The following is a 24,604-nucleotide window of genomic DNA, read 5'->3' as shown; positions in this document are numbered from 1 at the left end:
TACTGGATACTGCTAAGATGATGCACTCCTGGACTCCTCGTTGTCGCAAGTCAGCCAGTGATATTGTTTGGGTCAACTCCTCTAAAATGATCACACAAGTGTTTCGTAGGGTTGAGCTCAAGACTGTTGGCAGGATACTTCAGTCTTTGCTCTCCCAAATCCTGGAGGTTGTCTCTGAAAAACACCACTCTGTGGACCAAGCATCATCTTGGAGTTTTGTCCCAGACTGTGGAGACATGGTATTGCCCTTGATTGTACTCATTCCATTCCGATTGACATAAAGGATGACAAATCTCATATTACCAGCGATTGAGATGACCCCCGCACACTATCACATTACCTCCACTAATAAGTGCAATGTACAGTCTCAATTGTGCTGCTCATAGCGCTATGCATGTTCTTTAAAAATGAGGCATACTTTAAAAGCAAAACAAACTAATGTTCCAGTGGTGCAAGATTTGTTCTATTTCAAGTGTATTTCCAAAGGATATTTCTGATCACACTCAAATGACTGGCGCTGGAAAGAGTCCTCTTTCCACTGTATCTTCTTGATTGTTGATTTGAATCCCAAACGAGTAAAACCATCCCTGTTTGGGTGATGCCTCTTCCTTCGAGGATAAATACAGTATTTTTCGCACAATAAAGTGCAACTAAAAGCATTCAATTTTCCCAAAAGCACAGTGCGCCGTATAATCCGATTCGCCTTGTAGATGGTGTAACAGGCTCTTTCTATTTCCCATTGAGTTGTTTCCCTGTTCGTGTTCCTATGCCATCAAGTGGTGATTATTAGCAGGAACCAAGTGTAACATAAAAGGATTTTGCCCAACACTAACTGACATGTGCATTCGCCAACACACACTCAAACAAACAACTACTTTGTGAGCTCTGCCATTATGAAACAAAGACAATACCAAAAGCATAGTTCACGACTGATGAAACGAAGGAAGAAGGAGAAGCAAGACTTCTTAGGATATTTAGCCCCTTGTGAATGAAATCAGTTTTCTTCATAACTTTCATTTGCTGTTTTGTAATGCCATTTGTATTTATGTTTCATGTCTGTATTTGTGACAAGTTCTCATGGTTTTGTTACAGCTGCAGTGGCTGTGAAGTCTCAATATAAATAAAGCTATATTGAATTTTATTGTATTTCCTTTAGCGTAGCACCACCTAGTGGATTCATAGCTCAACCGCTGCCACTATTATAGCTTCTATTCTATGCACCTTATAAAGCAGTGCACCCTATGTATGAAACAATTTTAAAATAGGCCATTTACAGTAAATATTCCCATCCCCGGAATTCTATGGAAAGGAATATCCTTCACCCGGAATAAAATCCTATGCATTAACATTTTGACTACGATATTACGTGTTACCGGAATTTGCGTAAGCGGAAATTCCACTACCCGTAACCCGGATGGAGGTGTAATGCCGCGGGAGCTTAAATACACACAACGCCCACCCGATGCGACGGAAAAGACACAACGCTAAAACAAGTCTTCACTTCGCGTTTTTCGATCATCAGATTCTAAACGACGACGTGTAAGTGAGTTTTTATTGCCGTGCGTTTTACTGTAATTGTGAATGATTTTAACTTTATTCACTTACGTCCTGGAGAACGCGGCACGACCTTAAAAGCAGCACCCACTCGACATGACCGAAGAAACGTGTTCGCTTCGCCGTTTTCATTCATCAGATTCGAAACGAAGACGTGTAAGCGACTTTTTATTGCCGTGCGTTTTACTGTAATTGCAAAAGATTTTAACTTTATTCAATTATGTCGTGGAGATCATCGCATCGAAACGTAGAAGAACTGTAACGACTGGAGCGGAGTGAGTGAAATGCATCCGTTTCAGCCAGGCTGGACACAAAGTTAAAAAGATCCAGCAGACACTTGGAGTCGGAAAGACGCAAATCTACGAAACTTTAAAAAACAAGGCATCGATTCAACTCCTGATGACAAGCCACCATCCAGCAAGGAAGCAATGCAAATGGCAAAAAAAATCCTTCAGTATGCACAAGAATTACCAGACATCGGTGATCAACGGTACAGTTACTTGCAACTAGCAAGAAAACTGTATGACACGCAGGCAAAATTGTCATTTAACCAAAGAATGCATCCAACAAAACAATCCAAAATACACATTTTTTTCCCAAGACAGAAAAAAATAAACATTAAAATACTGTATGTATTTTACTGTTGTGATTTTTTTTTGTGATACACCTGTATTGCAGTTTTTGTTATATAAACAGTTTTTGGACAGTATATCTTTGTATTTTATTGATTGTGTTGTTACACGTGCATTTTGTCAACATACTTGCAGGTTCATAAAGGACATGTACCATGCTCATTTCCCAAATGAGGAATTTCTGTTACCAGGACAAATTGGACAGCGCAAACACGAGTCCGTACTAGAGAATATTTACTGTATTGAAGGTGTTCCTTATAATCCAAAGATCCTTATAGTACAGAAAATACGGTACTTGGGTCCAATACCATACAGCCTGATGAAGCTTGTTTGATGAGAGACAAACCATCTTAACTCATTCAGTACCAGCCAATTCTGGACCAAGCCTCAAAAGACGTTTAAAGACGTCTTTGGGAGTGAATGAGTTAAATACAACCTGAACAATTTTTTGTTTAGTTTAAAATATCCTTCACTTCAATGGACGATGTGAATTGAAATCATAAAGATGATTCTTCTTCTAAAAAAAAAAAAAGATTTTAAAATCAAGAACGGATTATTTTTATCCTGGTAAGCAACCTGTTATATACTTGTAATTCCCGTTTGTTTTAAGTCTTAAAACAAACCGTTCTCTCTGTCACAGACCAGCAAAAACTCTACACAAGAGTGCCATTTTGAAGTTGAGGTTTTCTGTTGGTGTGCCTAAAAAACCAAGAGCCAGTCTTGTTAAGAGCGCACTTCAGTTCTTAATAAATGTGGCAAAGAGGCTTTGAAAAGCTCCTAAGCTTCTTGAGGTATTAGATTTTTTTTTTAATGTTGGATTTCATGTGGCATAATCCAGTGGCAGATCAAAGTAAACACAAGTCTGCCAAACCAAAAGCTCATGGAAAGCATTTAGCCAGCAATGGAGCTGGAAAACACATTGTAGAGAAACCAAACATTGATATTCTTTATCAAGCGACAGCAGGCAATGCCGGAGAATCTATTCAACTCTTCCTTTCTCTTCCAACTAGTTAACGATTTTTGGTTGTGAAAGATCATGTAATATAATCTGGCATTTTGAATACTGCGACCATATATACAGTTCATGTGGAATAGTTTATGAAGGCAAAGTTATAAACCCTTAGCCTCGGACTTGGCTACCAGTCAGTGGTGGTTCTGGGGGGGGGGCAACGGGGGCCAGTGCCCCTGTAGCACGATTATGCCCCCCCCCTGTGGCCCCCCCCCTCCGAGCGTAGATTACGCAGTCGTGCCGAGTAAGGTGGAACCAAAGTGCGTGATTTAACATTCTAGTCGGACCCTTTAGTGCGCTGCGCCACTTAAAAATGAGCGTGAAAATGAGAAGCAGTCCGCAGAGAAGGAAATTACCACGACACGAGTGCTATTTGCGTGTGTGTGTGTGTGTGCGCGTGTGTGTGTGTGTGCGCGTGTTTGTGTGTGCGTGTGTGTGTGTAACTTTTTTAGTCTCCCTTTTTATTTTAATTTTTATTTAACAGGATCAATATATAAGACATTGCCTTTTAAAATTTGGATAATTATATGCATGTAAAACATCTAGCTTCAGTGTATTTGCAATTTTTGTCCCCGGGAGGCTGGTACCATATCATCCCCTGGTTTGAATATTCTCAACAGATGGACACGGCGTATTGTTACGCTTGCAGACATTTTAGCCCTCCTAATACTGTTTTTTTCTCATCACTGTAATGTTATGACTACAATTTCAAAGTCTGAAGAAATAAAAAGTCAAATAAGATTTCGAATCTGTCTTTTTAGCCCTGGGTTGAATGTGCCCCCCCATCAAAACCCCTGGCCCCAGCCCGGCCCCCTCAGTGAAATTGATCCAGAACCCCCACTGCTACCAGTACAGAGTGAACCACGCCTCTCACTCAAAGTCAGATGGGATAGGCCCCAGTTCACTCGTTACCCGAGGAAGGATGAGCAGACGGGTCAGGGAACTGTTTAGAAGAGTGGTCACCAATCTTTTTTAAGTGTGGAGCTACTTCATGGGTATTGATTAGAGCTGTCAAACGATTAAAATAATTAATCTAATTAAAAATGCAACTGTCAGAATCAACTCAAATTCACTAAAAATTAATCGTGATTACTCACACATTATCGTTTCCAAATTTTCTTTTATCGTTTCCAAATTTTCTTTTATATTTTTTTGTCCTATTTTCCCCCATTTTAATGCTCTCATCAACATAGAATTTCGATTTTCAATTTTACATGAACATTTTTCACTTGGAGCAGTTATTCACACATAATCTCTCACACAATATTACTGTCCATCAACAACAGTGAAAAAAATATTTTGTCACACAACAGCTGCTTTAACAGCTCTTTTTATGGAATCAAAACAGAGCAATATAACATTATAAAGTGCACATCTAAGGTAAACTAGAACTAAGCCTATAGTGGATTTAAGCCATGGTTGCATACTTCGTTTTTCTCAAGTTTGCTTTGAACACAGCATTCAGGCTATGTTGATTCTGTTAGTCCTTCTTGCGCGGAAGTCTCTCTACGGTTTTGTGTGGACATCATTTCGGATGACTACACTTGGTTCGATGACGACACTGGAGACGTTTTATTTTCGCTACATCGCTACCACTGTCAGACGAACACAGAGAAGCTCCACCCGCTCTATTTATATGGACACGGAACACTGTAACCTTCCACACAAAATAGTTCCAAACAAGTAACAATCGCGTCAGTGGCATACATTGTATGTAAGACCAAAAGTTACCTGTATCATACAGGTAACTTTGGTCTTGTCAGTGGAGCAATCTGGCAACTTTTTAAAAGTAAACTTTCCATTCATAAACTCTTTAAGTATCAGTTTTCGGTGTCTCGCGCTGCCGTGGCTGGCAAAACAGACATGGGCGTGGTCTTCTGCAGCGCTTGTTGTTTTGTTTCTGGTTTATTTATAGAGCAACGTAACATCCGCTGTGACGTGTGCCGCGTTAATCTCGCGAGAAAAATTTTAATCCCGTTAAAATTCATTTAAATTAATGCCAATAAAAACGCGCTAAACTGACAGCTCTAATATATATATATATATATATATATATATATACATGTATATACACTCATATCTAGTCATCCCTTGCTATCAGGCGCTTCACCTTCCGCGGCTTTGCTTTTTCACGGATTTTTTAAGTGCAGTTCTTTAAATGCTTTTAAACAGTGAATTGCGTTCTGTATCCTCATCCTGGCTCAGGCAGTGACCGACGTGAACAGTCTCCGCACCTTGTCTCTGTACAGCTCCCAAATTTACCTTTGCAAATTTTTGGTCTTTGGTTTCATTGTATTAGTGGCGGATGCTGGTCTGTCAAAGGGCAAGCTCAATTTCGGCCTACATCATAAAATGTGTCCATTTATTTATACGTGAATTCTACTCTCCGTTCCTTTTCAAAAAAAAATGAAAAGGATGCCTTGACCATAAGATCGGTGATTGGCTCATTTCACTGTCAATCAAAAAGAGATTCAGCCTCAGACAGATCATCCAATCATCATGCAGAAAAGCTGAGCGTTCAGGCCAGCCTATACACCGAGCGTCCGATGGGCGGGACAAATCCAGCATTTATCCAATGACTCGTCTCATTTCAATGCATTGGGACAAGCTACGCTGAACTCTCTAGACGCTCAGCGTCCACACAGTTTAAAGCACAGTGAAGCTGCGGGAATGAATGAGAAGAGAGTCGCGTCGTAACCAGGAATAAGAAGATGATTCGGAACAAAAATTGAGCGCGTTGTAGCGCATATTTAGTAATGACATGTCCACACAATTGTACGTACATAGATATATTTGATCACTTACTTTTTGACATTTTAGGGGAAGCTGAGCTTCCCTAGCAGTCTTCGAGCAATCGCCTCTGCATTGTATACATAGTTCAGTATTGTATAATAACTGTAAAAAATAAAGCTATCAAGATACAGCACATTTGAAATTTCTTCCCTCTCAGGTTTTTTTTTTTTTCCTACTTCACGGATTTCACTTATCACGGGTTCTTTTTGGAACGTAACCCCCGCGATAAACTTTTTTAAACTTTCTTTTGATGGCGGCGCGGACACCTGCAGCAGCTCCTCTTGTTTTATGTTGTCTTGAGAGGGAATAAATTTCATCTGTGCTGTATGTTACACATACAGTACATTTGACAATAAAGTTGTATCCAATCCAGTCCAAAGACGAGGGATTACTGCATGTATGTATGTATGTATATATATATATATATATATATATATTAGAGCTGTCAGTTTAGCGCGTTTTTATTGGCATTAATTTAAATGAGTTTTAACGGGATTCAATTTTTTCTCGCGAGATTAACGCGGCACACGTCACAGCGGATGTTACGTTGCTCTATAAATAAACCAGATACAAAACAACAAGCGCGCTGCATAGGTCCACGCACGTTTGTTTTGCCAGCCACGGCAGCGCGAGACACCGAAAACGGATACTTAAAGAGTTTATGAATGGAAAGTTTACTTTTAAAAAGTTGCCAGATTGTTCCACTGACAAGACCAAAGTTACCTGTATGTTTTGCAGTCATAAACTGAGCTATCATCACAGCACGTTGAGTCTGAAATACCACTTAATGGCCAAGCACACAGCTGACGCGAGTACTCCGCCCCCTCGTCTCAGACAGACTGCTATGGATCATTTCAAAGCGAAGAAAATGGATGACGTGACGAAGAACAAATTTGCTGAAGCCATAGCTAAATGTATGGCTACTGCATGCAAGCCTGTCAACATTGTCCACAGCTCGACTCAAGCTGAAATCATTCGCATTGCGTCTAACGACTCCACTACGGATTGCCAGCGTGAGCCTCCAGTACAAGCTGTGTACAGACATTGTACGTAGCGGAGAAGGCTAAAGTACACCAAGCGGGAGAAGACACTGTTTCGCGAGAGAAATAAGAGACTAGGTTGATGAGCCTCTGGTGAAGAAAGAGCAGGCAGCCTGTCCAATACGATGTATGCCACTGACGCGATTGTTACTTATTTGGAACTATTTTGTGTGGAAGGTTACAGTGTTCCGTGTCCATATAAATAAAGCGTGTGGAGCTTCTCTGTGTTCGTCTGACAGTGACGGTGCGCTCAGGCACGTCGAGAGTTCAGCGGTGCAGTGGTAGCGACCTAGCAAACACACTGAAAATAAAACGTCTCCAGTGTTGTCATCGAACCAAGTGTAGTCTTCCGAAATGATGTCTACACAAAGCCGTAGAGAGACCTGCGCGCAAGAAGGACCAACAGAATCAACATAGCCTGACTGCTGTGTTCAAAGCAGACTTGAGAAAAACGAAGTATGCAACCATGGCTTAAATCCACTATAGGCTGAGTACTAGTTTACTTTAGATGTGCACTTTATAATGTTATCTTGCTCTGTTTTGATTCCATAAAAAGAGCTGTTAAAGCAGCTGTTGTGTGACAAAAAAAAAATTTCACTGTTGTTGATGGACACTAATATTGTGTGAGAGATTATGTGTGAATAACTGCTCCAAGTGAAAAATGTTCATGTAAAATTGAAAATCGAAATTGTTATTTCAGTAAATATTTGCATTTTGCACATAGAAAACTGATTCATGATTCCATGTTGATGAGAGCATTAAAATGGGGAAAATTAGGACAAAAAATATCAAAGGAAATTCAGAAACGATAAAAAATGCGTGAGTAATCACGATTAATTTTTAGTGAATTTGAGTTAATCATGACAGTTGCATTTTTAATTAGATTAAATATTTGAATCGTTTGACAGCTCTAATATATATACAGTATACTGTATATATACAATATATATATATATATATATAGAGAGAGAGAGAGAGAGAGAGAGAGAGAGAGAGAGAGAGAGAGAGAGAGAGAGAGAAAGAGGTGGCACAGTGGTCAACTGTGGCTTCTCTCTCTCCCCCTGCAAATCAGTGTTCTTCGTGTTCTTTATGTTCCATGTTTTCACTGTGATGCGCACAAAGGCGCACATTCCCTCGTGAGTTTCTGCTCACCATCAGCAGAACTACAAAAACGGACAATAATCCAATGAAGGCGAACAAACTAAATTTGCTGCGTGACTGCGGTCTGCTGCTGAAGCCTGCTAAATCACCGACCCCCACTCCTGCAACCAGCCCGCAGTGGAAGCGCCACGGACGGAATCGAAGGAAGCAGAAGAGGGGGAAGCGCGGAGGTATCCGGGCTAGGCTAGCAGCTAGCCCTCATCGACCGGCTATCCCGACCATCACGCTGGCCAACGTACGCTCGCTGGACAACAAACTGGACTATATCCGCTTACTTCGGACATCTTGCAAAACCGTGAGTGACTGCTGCGTTTTTGTTTTCATGGAGACATGGCTCAACGACAGTGTCCCGGACCGGGCTATTCGGCTAGCCGGGCTAACGTGCTGCCAAGCAGACAGAGAGCTCATCGAGGGGGGGAAGACTCGCGGCAGGGGACTCTGTTTATATCAACGATGCCTGGTGCCGAGACGCTGTTGTGGTTTGCAAGCGCTGCTCACCAACCTTGGAGTTTATGATTATCAAATGCCGGCCATTCTGCCTGCCGAGGGAATTTAGTGCCATATTGCTGGTGGGAATATACATTCCCCCTGTATCAACCAACAGCAGGAGTATGGCTCTGTCTGAACTCTATCAGCACATCAGTGAGCAGCAGACAGCCCACCCCGACGCCTTTTTCATGTTGGCAGGAGACTTCAATCATGCAAACCCCAAGTGCGTGCTTCCAGAACTCCATGGCCACATCAACTTTCCCACAAGAGGCACAAATATTCTGGACAACGTCTACACTATAGTCAGAGGATCTTACAAAGCCCTCCCCCTCCCCCACCTTGGTTCCTCAGATCACACCACTGTGATGCTAATGCCAGCATACAGGCCACTGGTGAAAGTCATCAAACCAGTGAGGAAGCAAGTACGAGTGTGGCCTGGGGGTTCCATAGAAGCACTCCAAGACTGTTTCTTCACCACAGACTGGAGTGTGTTCAAACATGCAATGACTAACCTCAACGAGTACGCGGAGACCGTCACGTCCTACATAAGGAAGTGCACGGATGATGTCACGGTCACCAGAACCGTTACCATCCGGGCCAATCAGTAGCAATGGCTGACAGGTGAGGTCCACAGGCTCCTGAGGGCCAGGAAAACTGCCTTCAGAGCCGGGGACGTGGTGGGCCTCAGGACTGCCAAGGCCAACCTGTCACGAGGCATCAGACTGGCCAAGAGACAATATTCAAGGAGGATTGCAGACCAGTTCAAGGACAGCAGAGACACCAGGAACCTGTGGCGGGGGATCCAGACCATCACGGACTACAAGCCCTCTCCGCACATCTGCGACAGCTCCATCTCTCTGCTGAACAACCTGAACAACTTCTTCGCCCATTTTGAGACAGACAACAACACCCCAGCACAGAAGACCCCACCCCCTCTGGGCGACCAGGTGCTGACGCTTTTCCAGTATAGTGTGAGGCATACCCTCAGGAGAACAAACGTACGGAAAGCTGCAGGTCCTGACAACATTCGTGGTAGCGTCCTGAGAAACTGTGCTGAGGAGCTCACATATGTTTTCACAGACATCTTTAACACCTCACTGAGCCAGTCTGTTGTCCCCAACTTGTCTCAAGGCCACCACCATCATCCGGGTCCCGAAGAAGTCGTCCCCCTCCAGCTACAATGACTACCGCCCGGTCGCACTCACCCCCATCCTCATGAAGTGCTTCAAGCGGTTAGTCATGAGGCACATAAAGTCTGCCCTCCCCCCCACCCTGGACCCCTACCAGTTTGCATATCGGCAGAACAGATCGACTGCAGACGCCATCTCCACCGCCCTCCACTCAGCCCTCACCCACCTGGAGACAAACTGGACCACCTGGAGCTCAACACCTCCCTGTGCAACTGGCTGTTGAACTTCCTGACGGGGAGACCACAGGCAGTAACACCTCCAGCACCATCATGATGAACACAGGTGCTCCACAAGGATGTGTGCTGAGCCCCCTCCTCTTCACACTGCTGACCCACGACTGCACTCCTTCGTCCAGCTCCAATCTCTTCGTTAAGTTGGCGGATGACACGACTGTAGTGGGTCTCATCAACAACGGCGATGAGACGATCTACAGGAGTGAGGTGTGCAGGCTGGCCTTGTGGTGTAAAGACAACAATCTCCACCCGAATGTGGAGAAGACAAAGGAGATTGTTGTGGACTTCAGAAAGACGCACCCCCAGCATGCTCCACTGACCATTAACGGTGCCACAGTGGAGAGAGTGAGCAACACCAAGTTCCTTGGAGTGCACATCTCTGAAGACCTGTCCTGGAGCCACAATACCTCATCACTGGCCAAAAAAGCCAACCAGCGCCTGTACTTTCTCCGCAAACTGAGGAGAGCAAGAGCCCCGCCCCCTCATCATGCAGACATTTTATACAGGCACCATTGAGAGCATCCTGTCCAGCTGCATCACTGTGTGGTATGGTGCTTGCGCTGTGTCTCGCCAAAAGACTCTGCAGCGCACCATGAGAGCAGCTGAGAAGATCATTGATGTCTCTCTCCCCTCACTCGTGGACATCTACTACTCCTGTCTGACCCGCCAAGCCATCCGGATCGCAGGTGACCCCACCTACCCATCCCACAGCCTCTTCGGCCTGCTGCCGTCGGGAAGGAGATTGCGAAGTCTCCGTGCCAGAACCAGCAGACTCAAAAACTGTTTCTTCCACCAGGCGGTCAGGAGACTCAACTCCCTCCCTGCTGTGCCCGACCCCTGCCTCCTGTCACAGACTATGACCCTCCCCTCATTATCCGACATCTGCGTATTGCGGATTGCACAATGCACTACCTCACTTTACCCACAATAGCCACAAGTGCCATTGTTTATATTGTTTATATCGTCTTTACTGTTTATACTGTTCAGATTACATATTATGTCTTTTTTATACAGTGTAGCTGCTATCTTTCTTAGCTGTGTGTGTTTAATGCACAGCATGTTTGCATGCATATTTGCACTGAGGATTGAGAAGAAGAAAATTCATCTACGCTGTATGTCATACGTAAGCATATTTGACAATAAAGATGACCTTGACCTTGACCTTTGTGGAACACTCCAAGTTGTCCCTAGGTGTGATTGTGCGTGAGAATGGTTGTTCATTGATGTGTTCCCTTTTAATATCGTGACATGACAACGATGAAATTGTGGCAATTTTAATATTGCGATGTCGCGATATTGTCGTTATTGTTAGATATACAGAAACGTGTGTGTGTGTGTGCATGTGTACGTGCGTGAGTCTGTGTAGATAGATAGATAGATAGATGGAGAGATGGATAGATGGATAGATGGATAGATAGATAGATAGATATCCTTTTGAATGGGTCGGTTCATTTTCGGATCCAATACAAAATCTATCACTTTCAGGGTCCTCCATGGTCAACACCTACGTACTTCATCTTTTTTTTCACTGTCCTGTCAGGTCACTGCAGTTTGCTGACCATTTTCTACTGGTTGTACTGTCATACAAAATTAAAAACAAAACGTGACAGAACTTTTAAGTTGGTTGCTCTTCAATTGTGGAATACACGTCCATACGAGCTGAGGGCCTCCCCTTCTGTGGAAAATTTTCAAAGGAAATTAAAAACATCTTTTTATGTGTGCATACCAGTGGCATTAAGAAAAGAAAAGATAAGAAAACCTCTATTAGTCTCACAATTGAGAAATTCCCAATTCACAGCAGCAAAGTTATGAAAAGAAGAAGTAGAAGAACAAAATATAGGAGCTGCTGTCAAGGCATTGCTTCTTTATTTATATTCTATGCTGATTTTTGTGTTTATTATTGTATTTGTGATGCACTGTGTGAGCCCTCTCTATGTGAAGTATGTTGTAAATAAACTATTATTTACTTACCATGCTGTTAATGAACATTGCCAGAACCTCATTACTGACACAGACAGAAGCAATTCACAAAAGTGTTTTTGTTATACCTTTGTAATTTGAATCCAAATGAATCTGCTTGAAATTATTGTGTGAATTAATGTCAACTCAGTCTGCATCATTCATCCATCTATGTTTTTGTATTCAGCTTGTTCTCTGGAGTGTCACGGGAGCCTATCACAGTGCACTTAAAAACGCTATTCACACCGATGGGCACTTTTATGAAGCTACCATGCATGTTTCTGGAATGTGCAAGGAAGTAAGAATACTTGGAAAATCCACAAAAGTGACATTTTTAGCAATATTTGAAAGGCTTTTCAAAATGTCTGCGTTTCCATGAATAGTTTGATACTGCACAATTTGCATTTTGCACGTTTCTGGGGGCATTAGAAAGCTAGCTATTGTTATAGTTATATTGTTCTGCGCAGTATCCTTGCTGTTCCCAGCACTGCACATTTCTGGACTGAGATGTCCGATGTTGTTCCCGGGATCTGTTGCAACCACTCATCTAGTTTGGGGGTCACTGCCCCGAGTGCTCCGACCACCACAGGCACGACTGTCACCTTTACCTTCCAGGCTCTCTCCAGCTCCTCTCTGAGCCCTTGGTATTTCTCGAGTTTCTCGTGTTCCTTCTTTCTGATGTTTCCATCACTTGGGACCGCTACATCCACTACAACGGCTTTCCTCTGCCCTTTATCTATGATCACGATATCTGGTTGGTTCGCCATTACCATCTTGTCAGTCTGGATCTGGAAGTCCCACAGGATCTTCGCTCTGTCATTCTCCACCACCTTCGGAGGTGTTTCCCATTTTGACCTTGGGGTTTCCAGTCCATACTCCGCACAGATGTTTCGGTAGACTATGCCAGCCACCTGGTTATGGCGTTCCATGTAGGCTTTCCCTGCCAGCATTTTACACCCTGCAGTTATGTGTTGGATCGTCTCAGGTGCCTCTTTGCACAACCTACATCTTGGGTCTTGTCTGGTGTGGTATATCTGGGCCTCAATGGCTCTGGTGCTCAGGGCCTGCTCTTGAGCAGCCAGGATGAGTGCCTCTGTGCTGTCCTTCAGGCCAGCCCTCTCTAGCCACTGATAGGACTTCTTGAGAGCTACTTCAGTTATGGTCCGGTGGTACATCCCGTGTAGGGGCTTGTCCTCCCATGATGGTCCCTCTTCCAGCGCCTCATCTTCTGTTCCCCATTGTCTGAGGCATTCTCTGAGTACGTCATCCGTTGGAGCCTTCTCCTTGATGTATTCATGGAGCTTGGATGTTTCATCCTGGACAGTGGCTCTCACACTCACTAGTCCCCGGCCTCCTTCCTTTCGGCTTGCGTACAGTCTCAGGGTGCTAGATTTGGGATGGAACCCTCCGTGCATGGTTAGGAGCTTTCGGGTCTTAACGTCCGTGGGACGTTATATATATATATATACAGTATATACCGTATTTTCCACACGAAAAGACGCACTGGGTTATGAGGCGCACTTTCAATGAATGGCTATTTTGTAAAAAATGTTCATACATTGGACGCTTCACACTATAGGGCGCAATCTACAATGCCTCCACTGATGGTGCTATGCTCCTTCCATTCAACTCGAGAGGCGTCCGTTCAACTTGATAGGCGTTCAGGACCGCCTCTGAAAAATGTCAATTAACTATTACTGTACTTAAATGAAACTACAAAAATTGAAAATAATGCATCAAAACAGAAAATCAAGCGAGGAAATCACAAAATAAATTCTATATCCCCCCTATAGAATTTATTTTGTGATTTCCTCGCTTGATTTTTTTTCGTGATTTCGTTGAAGTAAGAATTTACGTTTTTCGGAGGCGTCCATGAATGCCTCTCGAGTGGAACGGAAGAAGACACGGAGACGGACAAAGACGTACAGTATCTGTATTTGTTGAGACTATGAAAACCATTAATAAGATAAGAAAACCTTTATTAGTCTCGCAATGAAGAAATTCCCAATTCACAGCAGCAAAGTTATGAAAGGAAGAAGTAGAACAACAAAATATAGGAGCTGCTGGAAAGGCAGCCACTCTCGCGGCGCCATTTTGAAGTCAAAATAACAAAAATAACACAACACAAAAAATAAAGTCTGATACAATTAATAGAGATACATTAATAGAGTCTGAGACAAGTGGTTTTGTAGGAAAGTTGACAGAATTGCCAAATCAATCTTTCAATACCTATTCAGGACACAAGGTTGTTGATAATTGTTTTGTTTCGTTGATGGGTTGGATAATTGTATGATAGCATGCAAGAGAATATGTGAGTTAAGCCAAGTGCAGTAATTATATAACATTAGCCGAATTTTTAAATTCACTGTTTTCAATTGTGTTGCTATAAACATACATACATACATACATACATGCACACATACTGTACATTATTGAATTTGGTTTTAATAAGGGGTTATAAAAAGCTTTCATTTAAAAAATTTAGATAAAAATGATTTTCTACACTGGCCTATAGTCGATTGATGGAATGTAATTATTTTTTAAATGAATGTATAGTTCGACAAACATTGATACAAAATACAGGATCAATCAATCATCAACATGATTTAGCTTTAGCAGCTGCTGCAAAGTATCGGATTACACTGTGGGGTGGGGGGAATCTTACCTTCTACTACACACACTTGAGCCTTGGCAACAAATTGCCCCTACGTTCAACAGGCATTCCACAGTTTCAGTCGGAGCTGTCGAGCCCCTGAAAACACACACTAACGCTTTAAAAAAAAAAGAATTAAATTTTCGTCGATTTTTAAATTACGTAACAGATTAACTGCGCGGGCGAAGGTGGGTGATGTTCACTGGGTGGCGGCGGTTTAACGGAATGCAGAGACAGCCTGTGCCTGTGCAGACACACACACGCGCGTATCGTTATGCGGCGGCTGTTCGGAGGCTGAGGCAGGGGAAGCTCTGCCCGACACACTGAGCGAGCGTCCGTGCGGCCGTTCTGGCGGAGAAACTGGCCCCATGACAAGATGCCAACCTTTTCCGTTATGTATAAAGGAGCTGTCATCATTAGCAGGTGAGCAATGAACAGGGACAAGTGTTCATCTAAAATATTGCGCGTACAAGTTTTTGTCGATGTACTTTCGATAAACCTGCACGTTTGTTGCCATGGTAGCAGAGATACGTGTGATTTTATTGTTAAACAAACAAGCTAAACAGGAACTGTTATTTTTCATTAAAAACGTTTGATTCATGAAAATGTACGCGTATTTTTGCTTGCGCGTCATTACTTCCAAAATAAGGGTGACTCGACTCTCTCGCGCCCAGTAATTCCCTTTTCGGGAATGAACCGTTCTGTGTAGCTATATGTTATTATTAAAGGGATTTGAGAGCAACATGTAAAAACAGCAGCTCGCCTTCTCGTTGTTTCCTGTTTGCTTCGGTCTAGGTTGAACTCTTCCATCTGTCGTCTGCTCGCCGTGCGCAACGAGAACTGGGTGGATTTATTCTGCCTTGTCTGTCAAAGCCGTTTTGTGGATTAAAAACATTGTCTGTCATGTTTAGAAATGTCCAGAAAAGTTGACCGGACAGGGGTTTTATCACTATCAGTGAGCTCACGGTGATCACAACCACCACCGAGCGGTTTTAGTCAAGACTGGAGGTTGTGAATAGATTGTCACACCGATTTTCTTTGATCATAATTTTAGAAATTTAGGTGTAATACAATAGAACGGAAAGCATTTAACAATTGGACGTCTAGATTCCTTTATTTTAATGCAGGAAAATGTTTAGATAAATACAGTTTATGGTTATGTGTTGAGGTGCTGAAGGTGCAAAGGATTTAATGTGTGCTCTCCAAAAAGGGGGAAATATTTGCCATTATCAAACCTTTATTAATGATACAGGCAGTTTTTAAATAAGATAAGATATCCTTTATTTGTCCCACACTGGGGAAATTTACAGCCTCCAGCAGCAAGAATGTAGGCAGAAAGAAGAAAGAAGAAAAAACAAACAAACACCGTTCAATTAAGTGCAATATAAATACAAAATGGATAAATCGCACTGCTATTTACAGTTGTTTTTCACATCATTTAATTATTATTAATATTATTGTTGCTAAATGACATCACAACATGATGGTTATACAACTGTAAAAATAAGTCAACAGTAAACAAATCAACAAAGAAACTACAAATAATAAAACAGTAAAACACTTCATCCATTCAGTTTTATCTTCAATAACAAGTTCTGATATGTAAGATGACGCTGAGATTTTACTGCTTTGAATGCAAGTCGGCGGCACGGAGGTCGACCGGTTAGCTGCAGGGTGGATTCCGGCCTTCCTTTGTGTCTTTTGCACGCTCTCCCTGTGCCTGTGTGGGTTTTCTCCGGGTACTCTGGTTCCCTCCCACATTCCAAAATCATGTAGGGCAGTGTGCGGTTGTTATTTGTTGTCATAGGGTGCTATGCGGAATTGAAAATGGATGGATAAAATCCGCTGATTCTCACGAGGGTCGCAGGCGTGCTGGAGCCCAACCCAGCTGTCTTCAGGCAGTCGGCGGAGAACACTCTGAACTGGTTGCCAGCCAATCGCAGGGCACAGATAGACAAACAATCACCCACCATGACAATCACACCTAAGGGCAGGCACGGGAGAACATACAAACTCCACACAAGCACCTCTGCACTGTGTGGTGGACGTGCTAACCAGTCAACCACTGTGGCAACGCAAAAAAAATCGAATCAAAAGAAAAAGCAAAAGAAAAAACAACAACAACCCCCCCCCACAAATTATAACATGCACTCATTCATAGGCAAAATTGCCCACATTTTTGGGTGTTGAATTCAAAACAGTCGGGGATTTATTTATTTTTACTTCAAAAGCTTCCACTTTATTATTTATTGCTTCAGATTTTAGATGTTCAGGGAAACAAAGCTTCTTAACATAAAGTTTCACGCGCCATTTCATTGTGTCCCCAATTAGCCTCATTGTTTCACAATCAGCCATGGGAGTATCAGACTGCTACTTAGAAACCCTCAGTAGCTGAAATATTGATACATTTCCTTGTCAGGCATTTGGCAGTCAGCCAGAAAAATTCTGTTTGGCAGTTAGGAAGATATCACTGAATTAGCACAAGAGGAGAAAAATAAGAGGTTGGACAAAATATCAATATCACAATAATGTATGTCGGATCATCTCTCATAGTACTGATACACCAACATCCAAAATCTATACTGTTGTTTTTAGTTCATGTTTTTAGTGTTGTCGTGTTTGACCTTTTTTTAACTGTTAATCTTCGTCTTCTCCTCCATGTACCATTCATGCTGCATATTTGAACAAACAATAAAACAGGCTTTATTACATTAATAATAATAATAATAATAATAATACATTTTATTTATAAGCGCCTTTCAAGACACCCAAGGACACTTTACAATAACAAAAAACACAAAACAATACGGGTTGAGCAGCGGCAGCCAAAACGCGCCAGCGTTCACTCAACCCGAAAGTCAGAAAGAAACCACAAGGGAGGGAGAGGGGGAGAAAAAAAAACCACGCTCGAACTACCCTCATTTGAGGATAATTTGAGTGAGGCAAAAAACTCCTGCACAAGCATATGACAGTTACAACAGGTCACAAGACATAAACAATGAAGACGGTGAAACAAGGGAATGTATGAGGGAGGGGGTGATGGTGGGGGACTAGCTTCCGTACGTACTTTCATCAGGGGAAGGTCGAGATAGCAGATGTTGTTTTGGTAGCAGGCTGCCCAAGAATTTAAGACAGCCTTGAGTCCGTGGCTTATGTCTCTTGAGTGGCGTCGATCAGCCAAATCCGTGATTTCAGTCAATATTTGAGCACGGATTCCAGTTTCTCCAAGTTCTTGACCATCTTGCAGAGACGCTCCAAAACCGCAACAGTTTGTGGTTGAGCACAGTCTGAGTCTGAGTGTTGGACATCCGCATTATGCCATCCTTAGACCGGCAGCCTCTTCACTTCCAATAGAGCCGCTCCCGTCGGTTGAATTTTGCGATAGATCAGGAAACTGCTAACACCAAACAGCAGCATACCTGTTATCGGAAGGCCGAAAATGTAGATGTCATCCACATCCTCAACGGACAGTGTTGACAGGCACACCATTCTCCGCTTCCTCCAAGGATCTAGGGTGTACCCAGCAGCAAAAGTCCCCGAGGGGCAAGTAGGCTCCCCACTGCCTGCTCTTCTCATCGAGAAAATGTTGTCGATGGCATCGAGAGACCAGCCAACCAATTCCATGTTTGTTTTTAGGATGAAAATACGACAGGAGGCTAGGAAAAGTCAGACAAAGACAGCACATGGACTGAGTGGCGAGCAGGGAAGGGTGGGGTGGGGGTGGGGGACAAGAGCAGAAAGCAAAAGTGTCCGCCTTCGTCGAGAGCCAAGCAAGAAGTACCGTATTTTCACGACCATTCGACGCACCGTATGGTTGGGCGCAGTCTCATTAATGGGTGCTATTTCTGTATTTTACACATAGACAAAACGCACTGTATTATTGGGTGCAATTTTAAAGTGGTAAAACATACGCCAGCTTAAACATACGGCATGCATGCACGCACGCTAAAAACACGTTAGCTTGAAGCATACGGTAGCATGCCAAGACATACAGATACAAGCTAAAAACACGTTTTTAAAAAGGCAACGGAACTAAAACTGAGTTCCGTTGTATTTTATTTAGCCATTGTACAATGTACTCACGTGTTTCGATCAATCATCACCCAGAAATCCATCAAAGTCCTCATCCTCTGTATCAGAATTGAACAATTGTGCAAGTACCGGTAATCCATCAAAAACGCCGTGTTCCCTCTCGTTGTCAGTCACTCTCATTGCCATGTGGCTCCACAGAAATGATGCCGGCTTTGCCAAAAACTCGAACAACAGTGCAAGCAGACACGTTCGTCCAAGCAGCCACAATCCATTCGCAAATTGTGGCGTAACTCGCCCGGCGCTGCCTCTCACTCTTTGTAAAGTTGTGTTTGCCATCGATCATTCATTGTTCCCATTCGGTAAATCGTCTCAGGGGTTCGACGGAGCCTCTGCCACGTAGGTTAAGACACACCCGACTCAACATGTCAATTAGTTATGACATGCCCGCTTGGCCATCACCGGCTGGTTCATTTTGTGCACAATTAAAAAACGTAACTTTATACTTATACTAATTCTGTTTACTTTGTTGCTTTTCATAAATGCATTCTTTATGTCTTGAATTTGTAAAGAAAATAGTATTTTTATTTTTCACGAATGAAGGGTTCGGTGAATCTGCACATGAGCTGATTTGGTTCGGTACCTCTAACAAACTTAAGAACCACTGCTTAAACCCCTTTTTTGGAAGGCTTGATGTTGCCCAGACACACCCAGACTCTATCTCCAGCGGCCCCACGTAAATTGAGTTCGCGACCCCTGTATAAAACAGACAATACTGGCCACAATTGCCTGACGCTTCTTCACTGTTGTTGTTGGCCTCTTAGCTTGACCAGGTTTGTTTTCATCAATTTTTCAGAGGTATCCAATTTTTCATGCTACAAAAATTTTAAGAAAAGTGACTAGAACAATGAAATGTTTTTTTGGGGGGGGAGGTGGGGATTCATTAGAAGCACATTAAATAGTGGCAGGTGTATGCTGCCTTCCATTTAGGGCAGGGTCAACAAAGGCAGTCATGTCCTAAATGAGGGACGAGACCAAGCGCGGGTACAAACTCCACATGATGACAAAACAATATTGGACCAAGTTTTCCTTCACCCTGGCGAGCCACCCAGGTGAGCTGGTCTGGAGCTGAATTTGGCCCCAACACACCGCTTGGGTAGTACAAGAACTTTTGAGAGGGGTTGGACAAAGGGTCGGAGTCTCTTCCACTCTGGAGTTGTCCCCAGTGTGAACATACCGGTACTTGTTTCCCCCAAGGCTTGTTGCTTGTAAGTTGCCATACACTCATGTGGACAAAAGGGTAGCCTCCTCTACCTTCAGATGGGCAGGCAGGACCTGACTTGAGTGTGCCTGTGCAAAAAAATGCAGTTCAGAGTACCCATCCTTTCTTGCGTTCTTGGTTGGGATGTTGGAGACTGCTGCTTCTAGGGAGTCCCTCATTTTGTGGGGACTTTAACCCTTTCAGGGACAGCGGTTAGTACAGTGGTCAGCTTATCATGTAATCAGGTGACAGGGTGTACGAAAGGGTTAATGCTCACTTGGGCAAAGACAATGAGACCTGGAAGAGTGTGATAGGAAGAAAAGCCCCCCTGACCCGAACCCCATTGGCGCTTTCTCTGCTAAAAACCAAAACCCCCCAAAAAAACAGCGTAGACCAGCATAGTTTTGTTTTGTTTTCCTGATGGTCTTGATGGTGTGCCTTTATTTGTGAGCCCTGTATTTTTGTATTTATGTACACCCTCTAACTCAATGTTTTTGTATCTTATGCATTTTGCTACTGTCCGTGCTGCTAAAAATTCGATGAAGAAAGATTTTTTTAAATTTTCCTGTAAATGTATTATCCATGCACTTATTTGTCCCCCCTTTCTTCATCTTTAACCAGGACACTCATGGGTCCATATGGTGTCGACAGAACAGTTCACTCCATGGACTTTACAGATTGCGAGAATGGCTTAGGTGAGTATATCAGTTTTTAAAGAAAGTTAGAGATGAGTTGCAAGAATTGTTTCAGCAAAAATATAATTCTTTAGCCACAAGAAAAATTAAAAACTACTCGTGACACATACTAGGGTTCGTACATGCTAGTCCACAATCCGTTTTGTTTGACTTAACTATTCCACAATGAATGTTGAGCATGTTTTTGGCTTGCGGAGAAGACAGAGCCCATTCTAGCAAAAACTCATTCATGAATGTATAGCTTTAGTAAATGAGGGAGAAACAGTAAAAGAGGAAAAGCCAGGCTCAAGCAGGATTTGGATTTGGCCCACCTGTAGGTGAGCAGGGAATTATTCCGCAGCACACAAAGAAGTCAGTGATTACTTGCAAACCCTGCAACTACTCACCATGCAAACCCCGGTGCTGTTGTGGGCCCAAGACAGGTTTGCCCATTTGGACAAATTATGCAAACGTTACCTGACTGTTCCAATGGCAAGCACACTGAGAGAGAGGATTATTTTGTTTTAGCATCCTGCAGCTTCGGGTTAGATTTTACCCAGCCCATGTCCATGCTGTGCAGCTATACCGAAAAATTATTATTGAAATCATCAGCGACTTGTTTGATGACGTCAAGTAAAATCTTCATCACATCTGTGGCGACTTGAAAAAATTTGAGGTTGTGCAACCCATCTTGTGTTAATGATAAAATTACTGGTATATGTACAGTTGGTTTGTTCCACCATTTGGTAAGGACCGAAAACAGCCAATTATGGAAACTGTATTCATTAACGTTTTCTTTTTTTATAAATAGTTGGGTATTTGGTGTGCAAAAGTGTGAGATCAACCCTTTCATGTACCGGTACCAATAATGATAACCTGTAACCTGATCACAATAAGCTGTCCACTGTGGTAACCGCTGTCCCTGATAGGGTTAAAAGCACAAGTAAATTTGCGGTTATCTATCAGACTATTACAAATCAATGAGGCCAATTAATATAATAACAACCCCCGCATTGGGTAGCTCAACCGATGACAGCATTGGCTCGCTTGGACAAAGTTCTAAAGAACTCAAAAAACCACTTTGCCGCGATGGCCGAAGCGATTCCCTGTCAAAGCCAAATGATGAGCAGACTTTTATCAGCATTGACTTCTGATAATAATGTTCTATCTGACAAGTGTTTGAAATGCTGCCACCACAAGTAATAATGCAATGGAATCTCAACAGTACTGTATGGGCGCTCACTTTAACCCTTTCAGGGACAGCGGTTAGGAGTGTCCACTTGTGTCCACAGTGGACAGCTTATCATGATATCAGGTTACAGAGTGCATGAAAGGGTTAAATGTGTTTGTGTGAGGCCGTATGGTTAAATTACCTTGTGGTGGTTTCATGCGTGATAAGAAATGCAACATTCACTGCATTGCTCTGTGAACTTATTGACGGTGTTTGTGTTGGAAGTTGAGAAAAATGTTTTCATTGTCTTGGGTGCACGCTTGTTTCCACATTGTGGGCTTTGATCCCGCTGTTAGAAGTAGGGAGCTAACGGCATCACATAAAATTGAGCGAGGCCGAAGAGGCTCACTGTCAGCTGGAAGATCAGTGACACTGGTTATCAATAAAACGAAAGACGTGGTTGCCATTGCTGATTAAAAAAGATCCACTCCTAAACCAAGCCAATTTTACAGGACGGTAACAGTACAGTAAGTGCAGAATAAACTGGGAAAATTGAAAATGTGAGCATCTGCATCACTCTGTCCATGTAATAAAATGGCTCATAAGATAGTTGTATGGTAATATAGCTACAGCTGTAATAATGCTATTAGGGCCATTTAAATTTGCATTCAATTTTTTCTGGATTATAGTTTGGGATATATTTATGGTTTAAACTATTAATGAAGGCAATTGTAAACATTTTTAGGTGTCAATAACAGCAAATTTTCTTTATTTGAGTTAAACCATTGTCAAACCTAATTCTTGATCCTTCTTTGCTCCAGTCTGGGCTCAGGCATGTGTCAGAAGCCATGTTATTATTTATTTAATCATCTTTATATACTGACAGTGCACTTTTGTACAAGGGTGTCGGGTGTCCCAGAGTTCAGAGACTGCGGGTGGGTCTAAGGGATTTATTTGTCTTTCATCATCTGTTTTGTGACATATCAGCCCACCTTTGCTGAGTTTTGCAGGACGAGAAATGATTTCATCTTTGTCCTTATAAAAACAAATAACCAAACAAGCAACCAAACATAAGGTGGTTTTATTTCAGGTTAAGGCGCCGACGGCCCAGATGCCAGTATCCAATAAAACGGATCAGGATCTCTATGACATGGTTCTCAATTGTGTTCTGTTAATTAGATGTCTTTAATAACCAACTGGAAACCAATTGGAAATTGGGCTGCCCAGTGATTCACACAGCTGTCTCACCAAAAGATGGGTCAGGGTTGAGCAAGTTGTGGTATTTTCAAACCTACACGACTGTGTATGTGTAAATGTGACCTCAGAACACATTGTTATCGTCCAGCAGTCTTTTAAACAAATGCTTCTAACAAAATAACTTCACTGGAACAAGTCATGAAAAATCAGCTCCAGTCACTTTCTGCGACCAGATTGTATGTACGCAGGCTGACCGTTGAGCACGTCTAATAATGCAAGTACTACTTTTCAAAGGGATTTTCTCTGTAGAGGAGGTATCCCTGCTCAGTATCAGTGTACGGTATTTGCCTGTGAGCCAAAGTAGGTCATGTAGTAAATCCTAACCCACTTAGCAGGGTTAAGAATGCAGAAAGCTGAGAGCTGTTGTTTGTATCTGTATGTCACTCCCCTTGCACCATACGCGTACAGCTTCAGCCCACCCACAATTGAGTATTATACTATAGTTGTGTGCAATTCACAATATTTTGTTGACATTTTTATTGAAAGCATTTTTTTACAACTCTTTCTCAAGCACCAGCTGTTAAGCAAAGCTGTCTGCCTCCCTTTAATTATTTACATTATTATTTATAATGCATTTGTATTGTTTCTTTTTAATACGTTCCAATTTTGCTGTCCTTCCTAATTTTTTATGATTACATTAGGTGCAACTTAACTCTCATTAAAGTATTCACAATTTGTTTACCGATGTACTGGTATGTTTGTATGTGAGGTTGGAATGACATATAAACACAGACCGTTAGGCTTAGCTTGAGATGAGCACAGGACACACTGGTATACACGATGAACTCAGAACTGGTTTATTGTCAGGAAGATGGATAAGTCTAGGAGGCAAGTACCAAATGCAGTCAGAGAAACTAAATCGAGGTGTACAGCAAGGCTCGAAAGCTAGGCAGCAGCGAGTACGGCAGGGAAGATAGCTGACAAATTGGCCTTCATGCTGCAAGGGGTCAGTGTGGCTGACGAGGTGAAGACTGGCAGGTGTGTAGGCGGGACAGGTGCGATGATTGGGGAGACGCCCAGCCCACACTGAAATAAGGGAAGGGCAACCAAAAACAGAACGGGGGGCGGGGGTCACACAGTGAACCACCGGGGACAGACACATTGGATTCAAACACATACAAATATATCTTTTTTTACTCATTCTCCAGCCTTTTTATATGATTGCTGGTCAGTAAATAAATGTAATTAAAGCTGATTCCAACTGATCAGACTCAATTACAGCGTGTTTGGCCTGAAAATGGATCACCCAGTTATAGAAATACCGTTCAGTAGACAACGTACAGCTAAACAGGCATATCTGCAAACTTGAAACTTAAGACTATTCTTGTCGAAGACGTTTAACCAATAATAAAAGTCACTTTATCAGTTCTAGAATTTAGCTGCGAATTTTGTGTTGATGCTTGATCTAGTCCGAGATTGATGAAATTATAGTGAGCCCAAGGAGTCAGAGTACTGGTAGACACGGGCGCTGCTGACTGTCAATCCCAAATCTAATACGG

At 42.6% G+C, this 24,604-nt stretch overlaps 1 protein-coding gene across 4 annotated transcripts in view; it reads left to right on the top strand.

The window, feature by feature from the left end:
* LOC147193293 (syntaxin-binding protein 4) overlaps positions 1 to 24,604 on the top strand; it is a 95,209-nt gene that overhangs the window by 18,420 nt on the left and 52,185 nt on the right. For 2 of the 4 annotated variants that reach the window (XM_086132478.1, XM_086132476.1), the window contains exons 1-2: positions 14,801 to 15,136; positions 20,625 to 20,698. In XM_086132478.1, the coding sequence (XP_085988604.1) occupies positions 15,090 to 15,136; positions 20,625 to 20,698 (121 nt within the window). In that variant the 5' untranslated portion in view covers positions 14,801 to 15,089. Of the gene's footprint in view, positions 1 to 14,800; positions 15,137 to 20,624; positions 20,699 to 24,604 lie in introns of those variants that run through there. The other 2 variants (XM_086132477.1, XM_086132475.1) reach the window with 1 other exon arrangement.

The sequence above is a fragment of the Hippocampus guttulatus genome, chromosome 16, assembly GCF_054856545.1.
Source record: "Hippocampus guttulatus isolate MCC_2025c chromosome 16, RoL_Hgut_1.0, whole genome shotgun sequence".
In the NCBI taxonomy this organism is placed as follows: Eukaryota; Metazoa; Chordata; class Actinopteri; order Syngnathiformes; family Syngnathidae; genus Hippocampus; species Hippocampus guttulatus.
Note: the sequence above shows the minus strand (reverse complement) of the source record. Positions and strands in the feature narration are given on the sequence as shown.